Source organism: Mauremys mutica, chromosome 13, assembly GCF_020497125.1.
Source record: "Mauremys mutica isolate MM-2020 ecotype Southern chromosome 13, ASM2049712v1, whole genome shotgun sequence".
NCBI classification, from domain to species: Eukaryota; Metazoa; Chordata; order Testudines; family Geoemydidae; genus Mauremys; species Mauremys mutica.
The window spans coordinates 16,403,091-16,425,077 of NC_059084.1; the positions used below are offsets into that span (position 1 = coordinate 16,403,091).

At 42.4% G+C, this 21,987-nt stretch overlaps 1 protein-coding gene across 2 annotated transcripts in view; it reads left to right on the forward strand.

Moving 5' to 3' along the window:
- The window catches only part of B4GALT5 (beta-1,4-galactosyltransferase 5), a 97,976-nt gene extending 76,201 nt beyond the window's left edge, over positions 1-21,775 (forward strand). For both annotated transcript variants that reach the window (XM_044985134.1, XM_044985135.1), the window contains exons 2-9: positions 1,711-1,845; positions 9,853-9,966; positions 11,226-11,350; positions 12,381-12,497; positions 13,076-13,263; positions 13,521-13,643; positions 14,560-14,661; positions 18,659-21,775. In XM_044985134.1, coding sequence (XP_044841069.1) covers positions 1,711-1,845; positions 9,853-9,966; positions 11,226-11,350; positions 12,381-12,497; positions 13,076-13,263; positions 13,521-13,643; positions 14,560-14,661; positions 18,659-18,806 — 1,052 coding nt within the window. In that variant the 3' untranslated portion in view covers positions 18,807-21,775. The remainder of the gene's footprint in view (positions 1-1,710; positions 1,846-9,852; positions 9,967-11,225; positions 11,351-12,380; positions 12,498-13,075; positions 13,264-13,520; positions 13,644-14,559; positions 14,662-18,658) is intronic.
- The last annotated feature ends 212 nt before the right edge of the window (positions 21,776-21,987 follow it).

The window sequence follows — 21,987 nt, forward strand, 5'->3', positions numbered from 1 at the left end:
CCATAAATTGTCACTATCCAAATGGCAGAAACCCCTGCTGCTTCTAGGACCTTGCCAAAAATCATGCCTCATCAGCTGAGCCATCAGAAGGTATTTTTTAATACATTACCTTTTGCAGAATTGTATGTCAGAATATTAAGTTGTATCACATTTTCCTGAGCCAACCCATGGCCTTTTGTGGAATTATTCATTGTAGCATATTAAAATGTAAATGAAAGATAAAACCAGAAGGAGAATGTATGTAGATTTCTTTATCACACTTTTTACAAAACCTATGTAAATTTGTCAGTGAGCCTTATTTATCTTTTAATTTTGGGCCAGGTATAAAATTTCCTCTTTCTACACAATTCTTTTAGCAATTTTCTTTAAAAATAGATAGAAATCCCCTCACAGACTATTACATGCCTGTCCCTTATTCCATTCCACATGGCTAACCCCCTCCTTGGGGTAGGGGTTTCTGCTATCAGGCTAGTGGCAGCCTATGGGGTGAGATGCTCTGCTTTGTGCTTTCAAAGTTGTCCAAAAGAGTTTTTTTTTTTTAAAAGGTGGCCGTAGAACTACTCGGCCCTATACAATGTAACTCGCTTCTAGGATACATCTTCTTTGTCATTAATAATCTGTGGCCTTGGTGCAGTTGTTCAAATAGACTTTATTTAGAAATTGTCTGAGGCTGTGTATAAGCTAGCACTTTTGTTGGTATAACTTAGGTTGCACTGAAATGTGAAAAAACACTCCACTGAGAGACAGACATAAGTGGCACTTCTGTCGGTGTAAATGTGAACAGCACTATGACGACATGAGAGCCTCCCTGCCAACATACCTGTCGCTGCTTGTTGGGAATGGTTTAATGATGTCAATGGGAGAGCTCTCCCAATGGGATAGAGCAGCTAAGCAGGAGATTTTACAGCCTGTGCTGCTGTAAGTTCTCTGTTTGTTCCTCGGAAAGCCAGGAAAGGCATATGTCATCTGTCTTTATTAGTAATGCTGCCAGTAAGGGTAAATCTATTTTTAAAAAATCCTTTTTTGTCCAAAATGGCTGGTGGCACAAAAATGCATATGTCCAAACATGATATGTAGGGGCCTTGGAAAAGGCAGAAGGGGACCAGACAAAAGGCAGCAGAGGACTTAACAACATATAAAAAGATACATGATGAGTAAAGGTAGAGTTATTACTACTTACTAGTCTAGTTCTAAGCATCCCAACAGACAGGCTTTGCTAGTATACTGACTAAAAGTGAGCTTCAAGGCTAATGAAAATGGAATAAATTCCATGTTTATGTGCTGATTTCTGTTACTAATCAGGCTGTAGTGCACCATCAGCACCAAAACCCTAAATTCACTCTTATTAAAGTTCTCCATTTACAAAGTCCTGTGTTTCCTGGTTTACTAAAAATGTGACCCAGTGGTATCAGGGTTTAGTAGGAATGTAGCCTCTAACTATAAAATACAGTCCTGGATTTTAGGGCTAAATAGTTTAAATTCCTTTTATTGTTCCAGTTCCGTTTTGAAATATGCCTTAGATGTAGTCATGTGAAATTGTATGATCTTTCCCATCCCACATCTGGTAACTTGGTCATGTGTCCCCCAAAGAGCTTCTTGACACAAGGAAACTGAGGTGAAGCAGAATGGTTCCAAAAAGGGTTAAGTATTTGAGTTTCTCTTACCTATAAAATTTGCTGCTAATTTAATCTCTCTGGTTATTTCTTTCAGTGAACACCTACCTCTTCATGATGCAAGCCCAAGGCATCATGATTCGTGAGAATATGAGAACAATAGGAGCTCAGGTTTATGAGCAGGTGGTCCGCAGTGCCTATGCCAAGAGGAACAGCAGCATGAATGACTCAGGTATATTTTTAGTAATTAAGTCAATTTGATTAGAATTTCCATTGCCATAGGAAAGTCTAAACAGTTTTTCGTAGGAGAATGAATGCACGGGTAGACACGAGAGGAGAGTTTGCTTTTAGGTCACCCTCTATATTATATTATAGGGTCTATATGGCCTCTAGTAACTGAGGAATTGACAAAACAAGACAAGAATGGGTTGCATCCTTTTCCTTCCATCTGCTTTCTAAAGATACAGTGAGTGACATCTGTGAAATCCCATTTTGTTTTCTTGAAGGGATAACACAGAAATGCATATGCTTATGAGCCTCACTGTTCACATGCAAGAAAGGACCTGAAGTTGCCCTAAATTGTTTTTGTTTCAGAAGTGGGAGTAGATACAGGGGTTCTGACCATAGGCCCCTGGTTTTTTTGTTTTGTTTTTGTTGTTTTTTTTAAACTGCTTACACTGTATTCCCTCTAATGCAGCGGTCCCCAATGCGGTACCCGTGGGTGCCATGGCGCCCACGGGGGTGTCTAAATGTGCCCGTGTCCTGGCCAGCGGTCAAGCATCCACCGAAATTCGGGGGCATTTCGGCGGCGACACCTCTCGATGACACCGCTTGCTGCTGACAAGCAGCGTCATCGAGAGGCGTCGCCACTGAAATTTGACTGCATTTCAGCGGATGCTCAATCGCCGCCACAGTCCTTCATCTGGCGCCCGCCAGACGAAAACGTTGGGGACCGCTGCTCTAATGTAATGCTAGTTTGACAGCTTTGGATATACCACCTTTGTATTTTAGTGATCCATTTGAACCAAATTGCTCTTCATACATACCCATCTTCCTCCTCCGAAAGTGGCCTATATTTAAATTTCCCCTGAGGAATTTCTCTGCCAGTTCTCTTAATCTGGTCTTCATCCTTTTTATCTTTTTTTTTCTTTAGACACGTAGTGCAATTTTATGTTCCTAGGGCACACAAAACAAAACTTGCAGCCCAGAAGAGAGGGAATTTAGGTGCCCAATTGTATTTTAATTTAGGTAGCCCAAGCCAAACCTATGGCAGTGTACGTAAAATTGCTGTAGCAGTGTCTGCTGTGCAGAGGTGGATTAAGATTTATGGTGGCCCTGGGCACAAAGAACATTTGGGTTCCCCCAACTCCCCCTCACCATGGGGCCCCCTGCTCCTCCTCTTCCCCCCAAAGGCCCTGCCCCTGGCCAGGCCAGAAGCCAGATCTAAGCTGTGGTAAGAGCTGCCTAGGGATCCTGGGCCATTGTGAGGAACCTCAGCCCCTTCACCTGCTCTGGGCAGCGTGCCCCGGGGGTGCTGCTCTCGGGTGCCTGGCACACTGCACAGGGCAGGTGGAGTATCTGGGGCTTCCCATAGCAGCCTGGGCTCTCTGCGTAGCTCTTACCACAGCCGAGGGTGATCATATGGGCCGTTTTGGCTGGGACCGTCCCCTTTTTAAGCCCTGGCAAGAGCAAATGGGACAAATACCCAGTTTTGCCAAAAAAGGGCTTGGGGGGATGAGCAATGGAGCTATCGGAGGTGGGAGGGGCTCAGGCCAGCTCTGTGTGGTGGGAAAGGAGGGTTTGGGCAAGCCCCACATGGTGTTCCATTTTCCTTTTAGAAATTGTGCTCACCCTACCACGGCAACTACAGACACAAATTAGGGGGTTGCGATCAACTAAGTTTGAGAACCACTCGTCTAGGTCAGTGGTTCTCAACCAGGGGTACCCAGAGGCCTCCCATGGGGTACATCAACTCATATAGATATTTGCCTAGTTTTACAACAGGCTACATAAAAAGCACTAGCGAAGTCAGTACAAACTAAAATTTCATACAGTCAATGACTTGTTTATACTGCTCTATATACATACACTGAAATGTAAGTACCATATTTATATTCCAGTTGATTTATTTTATAATTATATGGTAAAAATGAGAAAATCAGCAATTTGTCAGTGATAGTGGCTGTGACACTTTTTTTTGTATTTTTATCTGATTTTGTAAACAAGTAGTTTGTAAGTGAGGAGAAACTTGGGGCCACTGGTATAGCGTGTCTTGCTTTTCTGGCTACATAAAGAATTCAAACTTGGGACTTTTACCAGCATAGCTAATTTGGTCACATGCACACCCCGCAGGCCTGACCAACCTAGCTGTGCCAGCAAAATCCCTACTATAAATAGACACAGTTATACCAGCAAAAAACCTCTTTGTTCCTATAGCTTATTTTGTTTGGGGGAAATGGTATAAACTATACTGGCAAACCCTTTCTAAATGTAAATGGTTACTTATAATGAAGCGCTGACAGCATTTCTTTCTAAAACTAAGTTAGGCAAACTGATGTCCCATTGAAACTGCTCCTTTCAGTGTTAACACAGTACAAGTGAGTCACTACTGCGAAAGTCTCGACCTACCTTCATGCAGTATCAGGCTGGAATAATGTCAGTTTCAGATAAGCACCGCACCTCATGAGGGCGAATCCCTGCTGTGTCACTGGGTTTCAATAATGAGAACAAGTGGGTCAAGAGTGTTACACGATAAATGTTACTTTTATGAATAAAATCCAGGATACTCACTCTGCCTCGCCTTTGTAAATAGGGAGTGGGAGTTGCTGTGGGGTTTGATAGGTCACATCCTTTCTTAAGCTTTTCTACTGTAAAGTTAGCTTGTTAATGCATTCACAAATTACCCAAGCAACAGGTAGCTCACCACATACTTAGTCTTCACTACCTGATTAAAAGACTAGAATTTCCACTGGATATGGCAACTCAGTTCAGTCTATTTTAATATATGAAAATTGGAAAAAAATCTGTTTAATCTAACTTCTGAAAGCAAACTCACACATTAAGGAAAAAGAAACCAATTGAACCACTTCCTTCCTCTACTACTCCATGTGGTGGTAAAGCATTAGGGTACATCTACACTACCCGCCAGATCGACGGGTAGCAATTGATCTATCGGGGATCAATTTATCACGTGTAGTGTAGATGCAATAAATCGATCCCCGATCGCTCTCCTGTCAACTGCTGAACTCCAGCAGTGCGAGAGGCAGAAGCAAAGTCAACAGGGGAGCCGTGGCCATCAATCCAGTGCTGCGAGGATGCCAAGTAAGTAAGTAATTTTAATTCAGTCTAAGATATATGTCAACTTCAGCTACGCTATTCTTGTATTCTCGCTATTCCCCGCCCTGCTCACTCAATTCCTCCCTCCCTCTGTCGCGTGCTCTCCCCCACCCTCACTCACTTTAACTAGGCTGGGGCAGGGGTTTGGGGTTTGGGAGGGTTGTGTGGGCTTTGGGCTGAGGCCAAAGTGTCTGGAGTGTGGGAGGGAGCTACAGGCTGAGCCTGGGGCAGGGGGTAGGGGTGCAGAAGGGGGTGAGGGGTGCAAGCTCTGGGAGAGAGTTTGGGTGCAGGAGGGGGTGTAGAGTGCTGGCTCCAGGAGGGGGGGCAGAGCTGGGGCAAGGGGTTGGGGTGCAGGAGGAGGTTTGGGGTGCTGGCTCTGAGAGGGCTCAGGGTTGGGGTGCAGGCTCCTACCAAGCGGCATTTACCTCAGGCAGCTCCGGGTCAGTGGTGCAGCTGGGCTAAGGCAGGCTTCCTGCCTGCCCCATCTCCACATGGCTCCCAGAAGGGGCCCGTGGGAGGGGACATGGCTCCGTGTGCTGCCCCTCTCTGCAGGCACCACTCCCGCAGCTCCCATTGGCCACAGTTCCCCATCCCCGGCCAATGGGGGCAGTGCTTGTAGGCAGGAGCAGCACGCGGAGACCCCTGGCGCCTCCCCCGCCCCTGGACAAGGGGGAAAGCTGGCCGCATCCGGGAGCAGTGAGGGGCCAGGGCAGGCAGGGAGCCTGCCTTAGCAGCAGCGCTGCTGCACCACCGGACTCTTAATGGCCGGAGATCGTGATCAACTGGGAGAGTCTCCAGGATTGTCCAGTCAATCACGATCTATGGATTGGTGACCACTGCTGTAGAATGCCGTTTTTAGCTATTAAACGAGATCTGGTTGGCTTTGTGTTCAGTGGCGTATACCAGTGATTTTCAGTCTGTGGTCTGCAGACCACATCTAAGGGGTCTGCGAAAGGTGTCTATGAAAATAAAATTTCAGTTTCCAGAAAAGGAATTCTGTTTTTCTAATCAATCAAAAGTATGTAAATACCCCCACCTACAGATCAAAACCCAGAACTGTTGTCACCATAGAAGCCCACCGTTTAGTGCCTTTTCTCAAAATTCTTCAAATGCCATGCCGAGCATGTGCAGCATTTATAGCTGAATTCTATTCAGTCATATTTTAGTCTAAGGCTTCTATAATAGGGGTCCACAGACCACAGGTTGAATTTCTAAAGGGGTCCACACCTCTATTAAAAAAACTTTTAGGGGTCCGCAAATTAAAGGTTGAAAACTACTGGCATATACAGTAGATCATTACTTTTGAGGGCATTTTGTGCCCCCCCCCCCCCAAAAATAATAATTTTTTAAAAAATCTGCACATATTTTAAAATTCTGCAAATTTTATTTGTCAAATGAATATGGAGACTCCAGCATGGCCTTGGGGAGCACAGGCCACTGGCTGCGCAGAGATGGGAGATCACTGTGCAGCTCCCTCCCCGGGACATGGACTCAGCGCTGAGGCTGCACCCAACCCTGACACAGTGCAAGGACCGAGCCTGCCCCAGAAACAAGCCAGGGCCCCATCCCCCCACTGCCTCTCACTTGCCAGCAGGCCCCACAGATCAGGCTCCTCCCCCCCTCCCTCCCTGCGCTTGCCACAATCAGCTGTTTTGCTGTCTTCAGTAGGCTCTGGGAGGGAGGAGCGAGGACATGGCGCACTTGGGGGAGGGAGAGAACTGGGCGGGAAGGGGTCAGGTTGGGCCTTGGGGGAAGGGGTGGAGAGGGGCACAGCCTGGGGCAGAGCTGGGGGTTGAGCACCCCCTAGCAGTTTGGAAAGTAGGTGCCTGTGTCCAAGACCCCCCTTCCCACTGGGCAGAAGCCCTTACCCCACCACCCCGCTGCAAGGTAGAGGTCCCGAGCTTCTTCCCCACCCCCAGTCTGATAGGTGCAGAATGGGAGGGCTGTGGGGGGCTCAGCGAGCTGCACTTTAACAGTAAAAGAGCCGCATGTGGCTCACGAGCCACAGTTTGGCCACCCCTGATATAGAGGGTGGTACTACCAGTGTAATTTTACTGGGAATTTGTTTTGTCATAGCAATAACAAGTGTCCAAGATAAATTGGCTCATCTAGACTCTAATAATATGCCCTAGGCTGTCAGTGTTTATTTGCAATTCCATCTTGGCCTCTTTCACTTTCTAGTTTGAATAAGACTGTGCAATTACTACTCGCTCTGATAAACTGAGCTAATTGCACGGGAATGCCATACAGTAGTGAGAGGAAGGAACCTGAAATATTGAAGCAGTGAATTGTAGTTAATTTAGTGCAGGATGGATTTATTTTATTCAAAGTTATTTTAATCACCCATTTTAAGCATGAGCTAAAGCAGCAAGCAGGAAACTTTGATTTAAATAATTGATTTTAATCTTGTTTTGCATTTGTACTTTAGTTAATTTCTAAAGTAAAAGAAAAGTTTGTTTTCCTTGTTTGGTGTAACCATTAAAACATGTTGATTTGAAACCAAATGTATCTTTTACAATGAATTAGGTACTTTGGTTTTGCTAGAAGGAGGTTACACTACATCTATAGGTATTTAAGCAATTATGTAGGTTAAACACTTATACGGGTTCTTAGTTTTTACATACCTTGTTCACTATTTTCTAACAAATTTATTCTTTACTATGTTTTTTCCCCCTCCGGATTTGTGTCAAGTTGCATTTGGGTAGAAATTGAAATTCAAGTAAATGTACAAAAAGAGCATTTGAAAACTGTTTTTAGTTAAATAAACTACCTTTTAAATATACAGTATACACAAAGGAAAAAAATGTAGCAAAGCACATTTTGTATTTAAAGCAGATTTAATAAATGTTTCTGGTCACCATGGGCCAGATTTTTGAAGTATTTAGGTGCCTAAAGATGCAGATAGATGCCTCGTTGTATTTTCAAAACCACTTAGGCAGATGAGATACCTAACTCTCATTTAAATCAAAATTGAAACCAGTGGGAGTTAAGCACCTGACTTCCTTATTTTCTTTTGAAAATTCAAGTTTGTATCTATCTGCATTTTTATGTGCTTAAATAGCTTCAAAAATCTGGCCCCATCACCTCCTAATTCTAAAAAATGGGGGATTTCATCCTTGCCCACCTGGTTTTTATTCATGGATTGGGAGAAGAAAATAAGCTTTCCTGCTTTTTCAATTCTCAGCTGGTTTTTCAACTTTAAATGAAATAGTCCAAATGAAGAAAATAGTCTCTCTACACTTGCTAGCTTGTCTGAACCAAAAATTATTAAGGCAACAGCTTTTTCCACAACAAACTGAAAGCACTTGCTTTGGAAAAATGTAAATACCAGCATTTGCTCCATTATAATGACTGAAAAGAATATAGGTACTTTATGCGGTGCATAGCACTGAGATGTTGTTTAAGGCTTGAGTTGACAAATTGTTTTCCCCTTGATTTTTATATATAATTAAAAAAAAAAAGCAGCTCCCTTTTAATTCATTAAAATTTGAGGGTTCATTGACTCAGTATGATGATCATTTATTTAAATAATTTTAATAGATTATAATTTAGGTATTAACACAGGTTGTTAATTTCAAATATGGTTTATTTAAAAAAAATTTAAATTAAAAAATCCCTGATTTATAAAATAGTTATCTGGACTGATTTAGTGTCCAGCAGGAATATCAGTTCTGGCCATGTGATGTTAACAGATCATACAATGTACTTGTATGTGCAATGTATTTGTATGGCCTCTGTTTAAACTGTAAACTCTTTGGGACAGGAACTGTCATTTTGTTCTGTTTGCACAACACTTAACACAATTTGGGGACTGTTTCCTCGAGTTAGGCAAAGAGGTGTTAACTGACTTGTCCATAACTCTAAGTGGGGAAAGGAGGCAGGCATAAAACCCAGTCCCCTGGCTTTTTCCCCTTTGACCCTCAAACCCGAAACTTATGAGAGGTACAGTATTGTGATTTAGGGGTCTTGTTTGGTACAGCTAATTTAGAAGCTTCTCACAATTGCTTTCAAACATTAGAACTTCCCCTTTGATCTCAGCAGTGCCTAAAGCGGCTATTTGTGAACACTTACTTCGGAAAAGAATGGCGCATGCATTGTCTATAGAAAACAGAAATACACTTCTTGGAGGCCCAGAAGCTTTTTAAAATAAATGAAACTCACAAAGAGATAAATGTGTTTACACTTAACTGAGAAATAAGAGAGCTGCTTTGGAGAAACATGCTCTTGAGATAGTCATGGCCTGCTGAAGTGTCAGCCTCACTTGCCCTTTATTTTTAGTTAACTGAATAAACGGCTGCACCTAATGTTGGATTTTTTTTTAAGCGGTGCATTACGAAAATGAATTATGCAAGATATGCAACCTTTCATTCATGAGAGAAGTTGCCAGGCTTGGAGGATAGATTTGGAGGTGGAGTTGGCACGTGTGCCCTTAGGAAAAGCATGACCCAAGCAGTGCTTGCTTCTCCTTCACCCAACCTTCTGTTTCAGTCTGATCTTTTCTAATAAGAAAAGATGCAACTCAAATAATTCATAGGTTGCAAAACCGGACGGGATCGTTATGATAGTCCACTCTAACCTTCTGCATAACTTGGCCCATATGCATCTCTTGTGGTCCTTTCAGCCTCAGCTGTTCTGCCTAGCAGAAATGTTGGGACAGTTCCTAAATGTCCACCTGTTGCCATGTGCACGCTGTCTGTTGAAATGGCCAGGCCAAGAAACTCTAGTCTGATCATGACATATCAAGGAATAAAGCTTTGTGGAAATGCCTGCAGTTGATTGTAGTTGAAGTTCTATCAATACACTGTAGTTGTAAAATAGTCAGCTAAATGGCTTTGTTAGTAATAGAATATTGAAGAATGAAAAAACCTATAGCTCAAGTAGCTTTTTCTTTTCCCCTCCCTAGATTATCCTCTTGATTTGAACCACAGTGAAACCTTTCTGCAAACCACAACTTTTCTTCCTGAAGATTTTACCTACTTTCCAAACCATACCTGTCCCGAGAGACTCCCTTCTATGAGTGAGTAGTGCTGTGACTCGTTATCTTCCTCCCCTCCCTAGACTCCATCTCCACGCTGCCCGCTCCTTCCTGGGTACAATCTATAAAATCTGTTTCCTGTGGGAGTGGGAAGAGGTAGGAAGAGCGTACTGTTTTATTACAGGTTCTGCACCATCCCAGTGTGGTGTACACTGCAGTCTTTGGGAGTTGAGCAGCTATGCTGATAACTAGAATATCCTCATACCCCCACATTTGGGTTTCTGGGAGATCTTCACCACCTACCTAACTGCTCCAGAGTCCTTGTTGTCTGTTCCTGCATGGTTTTGGATGGTGTATTCTAGTACCATTTTTCTACCTCCTGACTTATGTACTGCACCTTCTTTTATCTAGCTATGTTAGGAGGGTGGGGAATGAATAGAAATGTTGTTCTGCAAGCACAAAAGCTGTAAATCATTTTTACCAGACTCCCAAAACTAATCAATCTCTGTCTGAGACCCTTTTTTTTTAAGGGAATGATAGAAGTGCTTGCTTCTTACCTCTTCACAATATTTGCCAACCTGGACTAGTCCCAGAAACAGAGCAATGGAATACGATGATTTGGACCACCAAGCTATTCTCTAAAAATCCTATTTTGAATTTCACTGGGCACGTCTCTCTTCCTTGAGCTGTGGTCAGAAAATAGTGACTAAGCTGGGGTGTTGGGAAGCCAAATGCTAGTGAGGAAAGAAGAAACTAGAAAAATTTTGTCAACTGTTTTATATTGAAAATTGGCTTTTGATAAAACAAAACTTTCCTGTGACAAGTGTCTGTCTTTCTGCTGAAGATTGATATATATTATTTTTTTAATTGAATCTCATTATTTTGATTTAGAAATGCTGCCGCTGTGCCTTGTCCTCCCATTCTCTTCTAAAGGTTGGGCTCCCTGGCCAGACAACAATTCCTACTATGCCTCACAACCAGAGTCTCCCATGATGCAGTGCCTCTCTACAAGAGGGAAGATCATGATGCATCATGGGAGATGTAGTCTGACCAGGGAGCCCAACCTGTAAAGGAGAATGAGATCATGAGGTACTGTGGCAGCATTTTCTAATCATTTTTTTGATACTTGACAGGAAAAGACCCATTTTGCAATCAGCCCTAGTAATAAGTGTATGAAAAGCGAAGTGGGAAGAAGCATGCACACTGATGTAGGACCACTGAGACTGAAGTGTGTGAGAAGCCTGAGATGTACCTTCTCTTGCTGGGACTGGAATATTGACTTCTTTCCATTGTGTACACAGAGGGCCCAATTGATGTAAATATGAGTGAAATCAGAATGGAGGATATCCATCAATTATTCTCTAAAGACCCGGGTATCAAGCTAGGAGGCCATTGGAAACCTGATGACTGCCTGCCTCGCTGGAAGGTAAACCGTAGCCTCAAAACAGCCACAAGCTCCATTAAAATGTGATGCCATTGTTCAGTACAAAGGAGTACAAACAATGGTATTGGCAAGAACTGGGCTATGGTTACATTTTGCTGTTCTAAAGAAAAATATCTTGAGTTGCATCACAGATAATGTAGGGCTGCCTGTAACGTAGGTATTTCTTGTCTGGCTACAGCAGTCCTCTATAAACCCATAGCTTCAGGAGCCCCTGGTGACAGATGGGTCAGCACTTCATTTCTTTTATAAGAAAATTTTGGGGAGGGGTGTCTGTTGCTAATTGGATGTGGAGCCTGTCAGCTCTGTAACAGTTCAAATCCAGCTCAGCTGATAGTGTCTGAAATGTGTTGCATGCAGATGGCTGTTTAATAATTTGTGTAATGAATGAGTTCCTAGCTGATAGATATCCAGATCACCAAAATTACCTCTGGATTTGAGCAAGAACTAGCCCAGAAAGACCAAGGGTAGCATGGACCTTGGAGACCATGAATTTATCTTTGCTAGAGGAGTTCCCTGCTTGTGAGGGTGGAGACACATTAACCATGGTATAAGAGAATCATGCCCTACCTATTCAGTTGGTAGAGGATTTAAGTCTCCAGTGCAGTCAGTCTCTGTCCCCTAACCCAGCATGAAATTTAGTTAATATTTGAAAGAAACTTCCTCTCCAAAGTAGTATCTATTTTAAAAAGCCAGAGTACCGAAATGCACAAAATAAAGGAGGCATGAGAGTGAATGGCCAACACACAATTGTGTGCTCCATGTTGTATGTTGCACTATAAAATAATCCTTCATGGCAGCACTAGGAAATGGGTTAGATCTGTTGGTCCTTTTCCATCAACATTGTCTATGGTCCTGTGCGCGCGCGCGCACACACACACACACTCTCACACTCTCTCCCTCCCTACCTGGCTTCAGGCACACCCAGTGCCCTCAGCTGAAGGTTTGTGGGCTGCCAAAGTGAAAGCTGGTTTCCAGATATAGTAATCACTACCTGATGTCTTCCATCTCTTAGGTGGCAATCTTGATACCATTCCGCAATCGTTATGAGCATCTTCCAGTTCTCTTTAGGCACCTTATTCCAATGCTGCAGCGCCAACGTTTACAGTTCGCGTTTTATGTCATTGAGCAAGTGAGTCACTTCCCGTGTATATGCAATGTATTTTTCCGGGCTAATCTACCACCAGTGGGAATAACCACTGGAACATGAAACTTGCTATTGTGTGACTGATTTGCTGCCCAATGCATCCCACATACAAAAAGCTATTTACTGCCTTCTGCCCCCAGTTATTGCACAGTAATTTCTAATCTCCAAAGTGTGTTCTTTGTGCTTTTGTTTATCAGGCAGAGTACGTATCTATCATAGGCTTTCAAAGGTTACTGCCGAACATTGACATGTGTACAGTACCTAGCTTCTCATAATATGCCATTCACCTGAATGCTATGTTGGACACAGGCACTTTCTGAAAGCTGCTGGGAAATTAAAGTGTATTAGAATACGTGAGGTTTGTTTAGCACATATCTCTATTGTTAAACCAGGGCAAGAGGGTTACAAAAGCAGGAATTTAAGGGGGTTTTTCCCCTTGAGTTTGTGTAGGAGGTCATGAAAAGAATGACTGACTTCCAAACATGTACTTGCAGTGTACATAGAGAGTGTGAGTGTGTGTGTGTTATATTGAGCTTCTTCTGAGAAATAACTCTGTTTCCTAGGCTGGTAACCAACCATTTAACCGTGCCATGCTCTTCAATATTGGCTTTCGGGAAGCAATGAAGGACTTGGACTGGGATTGTTTGATCTTTCATGATGTGGACCATATACCAGAAAATGACCGTAACTATTATGGATGTGGACAGATGCCAAGACACTTTGCAGCCAAGCTGGATAAATATATGTATCTGTAAGCACCTATCGTCCCCCTTCATGCAATAATGGATAAAAAGTCAATAGCTAGATTTTAAAAAGATTCATTTCACTTTGGTTTCCAGGTTTTGTGCAAGTAAACATAGTAAAAATAGAGGCAAACCTCCCAATTGCTTCATTCAGCTCCATCCAGGAGAATGGCTGCTCTGACAGGCTGTGAGCAGGCAACTGCATCAGCCATGATCTGAGACACTGTTCACACCTGTGGTGACTAAAGTGCTCTCTTTTATTTAGGCTGCCTTATAATGAGTTCTTTGGTGGCGTGAGTGGCTTAACAGTGGAACAGTTTAAGAAAATCAATGGCTTTCCTAATGCGTTCTGGGGCTGGGGCGGAGAGGATGACGATCTTTGGAACAGGTAATGTGTGTGTCTTGGCTTGAGTCCACTTTCCAAAGGATAGGGGGATAAGTCCATGCTGACTTTCCTAGGGTGTGACTCTTCTGTTCATTGATGAGTTCTTGTAACAGCATCTAACTCGCGACACCTGATGCATGTTGTACAAACTGCCATCACTGATAATACAGTAGTGGCTGGCCGGGTACAGGAATGTGCTGCCACACGGGTTGGGGATATATTTCCTCAGGCATTACAGTGCATGCACCCAGCTTCTTGGCAGTGGACACTCCTCAGGGCTCTGCCTGCTGTGTTCTGAGTGAAATAAAGCATGGGTATTTTTCCTGCTGCTGTGAACTGGCTCTAAGCCTGCCCCCTGAAAGCCTTAATTTGGTTGAGCAGCTTTCAGACATCTCCAGCCTTGCAATCACCTGGAGAGGGGATTTACACAACATGTGAAGGGAAGCTGCCCCTTCCCACCCCAGGCAGTGTGGATTGGCTCTGGAGCTAGTCATGCCCTCTTCACATGCGGGGAGGGGGAAGAGATGATCACGCCCTCGAGGGTATCCTGATAAATGAATAGATTGAGGTTTCATTCCATTCTATTAAAGCAAATTGGACTGGAAGCTCGTAACTAACAGAGAATGAGGAAGTATCGTTCTTGCCATAGGTAACTTTGTGAAATTGTTGGCCTTGGGCATTATTTCTCATGTTGATGTTCATCTGAGGATCAGTTTGACTACTCAATTAAAATGTAATGTACTGAAAGCAGCTTAGTTTGCCCAAAGCCTGAACTGGTTGAAATCTTCTCCCTTTATTTAGCTAGCTAATGGAAACTTGTGCTTACTACAGACGATGAGTCTGTTGTGGCTCATGATTGTTCAGCCTTGGCGAGTATTGAATTTGGAGCAAATGCAACAGTCTGATCTTTGTAATACAGGGTGCAGTATGCAGGCTACTCAGTGACTCGACCAAGAGGAGTCACAGGGAGATACAAGTCAATTCCGCACCATCATCGAGGCGAAGTGCAGTTCCTGGGAAGGCAAGTGAGATTTTCATTATTGAAGATTTGTTTTATTCAGAAGGATCCCCAAATCATCATGCCACTGATGTGCCCACACCTTGAATACTGAGTCCAGTTCTGGTTAACACATCTCAAAAAGAGTATAGTGAAACTGGAAAAAATTGAGAAAAAGGTGGCAAAAAAGATCAAGGGTATGGAACAGCTTCCATACGAGAGGAGAGTAAGAAGACTGGGGCTGTTCGGCTTAGAAAAGAGATGACTAAGGGGGGATATGACAGATCTATAAAATCATAACTGATGTGGAGAAAGTGAATTGAGAAGTGTTATTTACCTTTTCACACAATAGAAAAACCAGGGGTCACCTGATTAAATTAATAGGTTGCAGGTTTAACACAAACCAGAGGAAGTACTTTTTCACACAATGCATAACTAACCTGTGGAACTCATTGCCATGGGATGTTGAGAGCCAAAAGTATAACTGGCTTCAAAAAAGAACTTGGTAGTAAGTTTATGGAAGATAGATCCATCAATAACTGTTAGCCAAGATGGTCAGGGTGACCCTAAGCTTCTGACTACCAGAAGCTGGGTGTGGTAGACAGGGGTGCATCACTGCAAAATTGCCCTGTTTGCTACATTGCCTGTGAAGCTTCGGTATGGGCCACTGTCAGAGACAGGATGCTGGGCAAGATGGGCCATGGTCTGACTCCATATGGCAGCTTGTATGTTCTAATGTTATATACTAAAGCACTTCACAAATTAGCATTCATACTGTATAAGAGGCTCACTGCATTTACTTCAGGGTGATATGTGGCAGCTGTCAAGCGATGCACAGAATTTTTTCACAACAGTCTTAGGACAGGAAGGGGATCATCAGAACTGCAGAGGGGCAGGATGTAATAACCCAAACTGGCATGGTTAATACCCTGGACTCTTTATTCTAAGGTCCTCTTTAGTGGTTGTTGCTTTTCCAAAAGAGTGGAGTTCAGCAGTTCAGAACCTTTTGGCAACAAACTGTGGTCCTGGCTCTGTACTCTGAAGAACGTGAGCCTCTCATGGAGTAGTCAGCACCACATACTGAAGCAACGTTTGTTTTCCTTGAAGGTTCTCATCCAAACATCGAACCAGGCCAGCCCTGCTTAGCCTGCAAAAGGGATTGTAGCAGGATCCACAGCCTTGGGTGTTATAGTTACTATAACAACCTCTGTCCCTGTTTCTATTATACCTGGTTTATGAGGGATTTCAAACTCTTATATTTGCATCATGCAGGTAGCTTCCATTGCAAAAGCAATATGTCTGTGTCACGTGCTTCATAGCAGTTTTGCTCCAGCTTTGTTTGAGGTGAAATAACACCTCAGTTGGCTTTCTTTCTTCCCCCTCCCTCCCTCACCCCGAGTAAAAGCTAGCTGCAATAGGAGAAAATATATTTTGCCATAATTTTAAAGTGAGCAAGATTTTCCATCCTGCTAACTGATTTTTATTTTTATTTTACAGTAGTGTCTAGGAATGCCAACCAAAGCTCAGGGCTCCATTATGCTAGGACTGTAAAGATAAGTAACAAAACAGTGCCTGGCTCCACAAAGTTTATAGTCTATGTGAAACAGTATTCTGAGTCACCGGGAAAAGCTCCACATCATTCGGTTTTGTTCCTGTTCAAGAGGATGTAAAGACTTAGATTGTGTATCAAGATTGGCATTCCAACAGGGCCCAGAGAGCTGTTTCTGGAAGTATAAATGCACACGTGCTGTCCCCTATTTTCCAGGGGGCCCCTGGAGGAGTATGAGCGAGCAGAACACAATGGTGCGAAAGAGCTTGTTTAACAGAACCAGTGGGAATGATTTATTTGTGAACAATTACATGACTTAACACCTCACAAGCTACAACTGTTTGTTTAGAATGGCAATCAGCTATAAATTGTATTATCCACTACTAATACCAGAACAGGAACTGCTAGGAGAGCTCTAGAAGAGAAACTCACAAAGCTCACCCTGCTAATACTTTTTGAATTAACTGCAAATTCAAGCAGGGAATGAACTAGTTCATTAAGCTCTGGGCCTCTTTCCAGCATCAACTTTCCTATTCTCTGAGCTTCCAGTTGATAGAGAGAAAAATCTTTTTCCTCTCTATATCTAGCTTTCATTTTGCTACCAAACAGATTAGGGTGAGGAAAATAAGTTTCTACCATTTCAATTCTCTGTAGCTGAACCAAGGAAGTCAATTTCGGGGAAAATGTCACAATTGTTCAGTTCTCTGAAGTATCAAAGGGCTTACAGTGCAGTGGAAATGAGAGCTTTAGATCTGCCTCCTTTGTTTAATCAGATCTGGAATTTTGTAGGCTGATGGTCAGCGTGCAACCAGTGAACTGCTGTCACTTATTTGGCAACAGTCACTTGAGGTGCGTTGCTACCTGATAGTATGTTTCAGAGGGTTCTGAAGCAGTGTGATTATTATTATTTTTTTTTTAAGCCATTCAGCTTGCTAGTTGGAGGTATTACAGATCAGAGCATAACATCGTAGCCCAGCGCTGACTGTAAAGCTTGCAGTGACAAAGGCCTACCTGACTCAGTTCAAAGGCTTTGAATTAATGCTTTCTTTTATTCCCCTTTTTTCTGTAGACGAGGGCTTGGTCCAGTATGGGGTCTGGTTAGAGCCACCAGTGGGTGCTCCCTAGTGTAGATGGGCCAAAGCTGGTATTTGCCCCGGTGCAACTTAGCCTTGCTTTACACTGATGTCACTGGTGTAAACAGCTTTGCCTGATGACCGCTCCTGTAATGTCAGAGCCCTGTGCTGAGGAACTTCCAGCCTCCTCACGTTTCCTCCTGGATCCCACTATTTCTCAGACTTTAATTGATCAAATGGAACTTCACTTCCCTGTGCACTGTCCTTACTGACGCACTCATAGTCTGTTCACTCAAACCTTCAGCTAATTGGGTGTGGGGAAATTGACAATCTCTTGCCAGATCTTCGCTGCGACTTTTCCCTCTGCTGTGTCCTTTCCATCCCCACTGCTAAAACTCTTATCTCATGCCACTGTTTTTCTCCTGCTTGGGCTACTGTAACTGTCTCCATTCTGGACTCACTCCTTCCGTCTCTTCAATCTCTCCAGTGTTCTCCAGATAAATCTCTTCTTGCTGCTCCTGTAACATTATCTACTTCACCTCCATGTTCCTTTACCGATTTAATATTTCACTGAACTGAGTTCAAAGTCTTCATGCTCTACTTTAATACCCCCTCTGGAAAAACATTAAAAGAGTGTGAAACACGTTGATACTACAGTAATGAAGGCTGTGCAAGTACCAAAGAGCCTACCCTGCCTGTATGTTTCCATCTGTTCCTTCTCACACCCTGTGCTCTCGTGTACCTTTGTGACTCTTTTCCATGCTGCCCCCAACTCTGAAATGAGGTGCCAAGAACCTTTGCTCTCCCCCTCCTCAAATTCAGTTCTTCTGGCTTCTGTCCACCCCCAGCCTCTAGGCTAGTCCAATGCCGTTTGCTCCTGCTCTTGAGAGTGGTTTTATTTTGTCTTCCCTCCTTCCCCCCCATTTGCTGTCTCACTTAGGTGGTAGGTTCTGTGGGATGAAGGCCATGTCTTATTCTTGTATAGGGCCATGCAGAAAACACCTGGAGTCATTCAGCTGCCTTGTGTCAGCATGATCTTCGGTTTTTGGGAAGGACGTTATCTATTCTTATTTCTGTTTGACAAAACTGTGCCAACTGGACACAGAAAACATACTAGCCTAGAAAAATAACACTGATCTGATTCTGGTCTGTGCTATGCATCGCTCCAGACAGTGGATCAGAAATTTATTTCTGCAAAGTGCATTAAATATTTCTGTGTCTAAATGATGGAGTTGTCTCTTATACATATATCTTAAGGGATCTGTGTTCAAGAGGATTTTCTCATGTTAGTTTTTTCTTGTTCTTGTTGGGACTGCGTGTAGGAGCTCTCAGTCTAAATTTCTGCAGCCTTGAGCAGTGTTGGGAGTGGATACATTCATCTTTTGTTCTCTTTAAACAGGTATGCGTTGCTGAGGAAGTCAAAAGAGAGGCAAGTCCTGGACGGTCTCAGTAACTTGAACTACTTTCCAAACATTACGTATGACGCCTTGTATAAAAACATAACTGTTAACCTGACACCAGAGCTGGCTCTGGTAAATGAATACTGAGAGGAGAAAATAAGTTTGCTTTGCCCTTCACCAAGAAAGCAACACATTAGACATTCTTTTATAGAGTTACTAAGGACAAGAAACACATTGTCTAATGAAGGATCACAGTATTTCGAAGAATAAAATTGAAAGTGCACGCACAAATCGTCTGGCCCAATCCGGTTGTTTGTGCAACAAGCTCGGGGACTTCACTCGCTTTCTGGTTTTATGAACAATGGTGCGACCTGTTGCTCTCATCTCTGCATTCCGTCTCCTCCAACAATCTCAAATATCACAACAGTGATCTGACGTACTTTCTTCTCACGGAACCAGTTTGGCTGAATGACTCTGTTGGCTTCTTGAGTTTGGATGCCAGAAGCAATCCAATAGGCAACTGCCCTAATAGGAGATCAAATGAAACTTAAGATGATACCATTCTTCTACATGTGTGTTTTTTTAATAACCTGCTTGAAGTATGTACAACAGAATCGCTTCTTAAAGAAGTGCAAGTGTAAATAAGCTGTGTAAAATGCCTTTTTTATTTTCTTTTACAATTCAAACTCAAGCTAAAGGTTTACATATTAAGGTCACTCATTTAGGCCCCAGCCCTGCAAACACATACATAACTTTACTCCTGAGCAAGTCCCTCTACTCATGTGAATAGACCCAGTGATGTAAAGTTAAGCGTAAGTGTTTACAAGATAAGGGCCTTAGTTGGTAGGATGCCGGGGTTCAGAAGTATGGAGCCACAGCATTGCTTACTACGGAAATGGCGGGGGCTTTTGGGAGAAGGGAGGGATAAGGGAAACTTCATGAAAGAACAAAGATCCAGCTCATATCATTGTGTGGTAGATAATGCGTAAATTATAGTTCATATGGAGTTTTTTCCATTTTATTCCTGTTGGGTTTTCATTGCCCATTACCCTCTATTCCACAGTGGTGGCAAGCTTAGATTCTAGACTTATTCAAACACATCCCTCCTCTTCTCTCTCTTTCCCCCTCCCCCCAAAATGCACCAGTAGGCCTGTGTGGTTTCCATGCACAAATCCCAAAAGTCTTACCTTCCCGCCTCAGTCACTGTCTTTGGTTTTGGGCAGTCAGCTGCAGCTTATTAAAACTGCCCCTAAATTGACAACGTTCTACAGTGATTCCTCTAATGTAACATTTTTGTTTCATGAAATAATATTTTGCTATATTTATTGTGTAAATTGAACAGAACACTGAACTAATGTACATTCTAACTGTAGGTAGAATCCTTGGTTATAATCCTTAGCCAGGGAATGCATTCCACAAGGACAAATAGTGAGCTAGATTTATCCACAGATGTAAAATCATAATGAGAAAAAATGAAGGGCATTCTAATTAGTTCATGAAAACATGAGTCTCCAGAACTGAAGTGCTTGGTTGATGTCCTCATCCAGTTTTACAGGGTTAGGTTTTTTTCTGGATTTTCTGTTCTCCTTGGGTTGTGCCTGTTTTAGGATTGTTTTTTTTTTTTTCTGGTTTAAAACCAATCCATCACTTATACAGTATGTACAAACTCACTTTTACTCGACTTCTATATGGTAAAAGTGCTTTGGGTTGCTTTTTTTATATATCTATATATACAGATTGTGAGTATTTAAACTCAGAAGTTCTTTAACTTTCTTTTATTGCATTGTTTGCCTTCTGTTTCCTTAACTCTTATGGTTTACATTATTTTCTTGGTTCCATGGACATATGATCCCCATACACATCTGCTGTGGGTGTGATTGACCAGGGCTCTTTTTTGTGTCTCGAGAATAACTTAGGTTTAGAAAACATGGAGTTCTTGTTGTGTAGATCTTATCAGCCTGTATGAAAGGACAGTGCTTCTGCCCTGGAAAGTGCTGGTAAGTTTGTAATTTAGGTTTAAAGTCTTGGAATACATGTGCTTTAAAATGGTTTTTTGAGGGTTATTTATAGTTTGTTTTTTATGGCACATATAGCAATAAAGACGCTCTTGCTTCTGATTCTTGATCTCTGTAATTCTTGTGGACCCTTTTCAAATGCTGAACCTTTATTCTCCCCCTCATTTCTTTAATCTTTAAATGTTGCTAGCAACTGATGTCTTTAATGGTGCTTCAAACAAGGAATGTATTTCAAATGGTCTAAATTCACCACCACAGGAATTGTGCATGCATGTGTGAGTAGATGTTACTGTATTTTAGTTTGAATCCTCGGTCTTTAATGTATATTTACAATCTCTTACACCCTATGTTTTGAACAAAAAAAAGCATTACCTCCGCTCAGAAATGTACTCATTTAAGGTTGGCCTGAAAGTGCCCATTTCACACCTAATCAATGTCACTCTTTGCATTTTTTTTTTGTCAATCAGGTTGAGTTTTTCCCTCTCTCTAAATTGTGGAATATCTTAAAATGTGCACTGTTAATCTTATCAGCTAAGTCAAATATTGTGTAGAAATGTAATTGTTAAAACATTTTGTCAAGCGCATGTGCTGTTATGGTGTAAAAATTCTCATAGTAAAAAGAACTGTACATATTCTGGCAGCTGAAATTCAACAAGGCCACTTGTGCACCCCTTGTTTGTCAACATTGTCTACTAACCTTGCTGGGAGTCAGGGCGTGTCAATGCTGATTTTTTTTAACAAGCCATGTGGGGGTTTATTTGCTAAAATATTTATTTAAAGTTCATTATTTTTTTTTAAAGATCCTCTTCTATAACAAATTTACCAACTGAGCAAGAGTCACACACTTTTAGTCACCTGAGGTAGAGTTAAACCATAAGTAGTATCTGTCCATCATCATGGCTTTTGAACGTACTCTTATGTTTTTAAGAGGTGCCAGGGTACATGTTTGCACTGAAATGTAGTGTTTTAAGACGCGCGCACACACACTTTTTTCAGCAGAGCAATTCTTTGTATCATTACATTTATTTACCCATGTGTTTGTACATTTTTGTATTTAATTTATGAATGATTTTTCAGTAAAAAAAAAAAATACATATTCAAGAACCAAGAAATTGCAGTGGAGTCTCTTATGTTGTGTGTTCTTTTGGGGAGGAAGGGGAGGCTTGCGGCCTGTATCTGAGGATGGGAAGAGGAGGTCTCTGTACCTTGAATGGTAAGTCTTTAGAACAGAGCAAAATGTCAACAAACAGAAAAGAGTGAGGGTCCACCCAATCTTCTGCTCTTGGGTATGGAGTCAAACGTTTATTTTTATT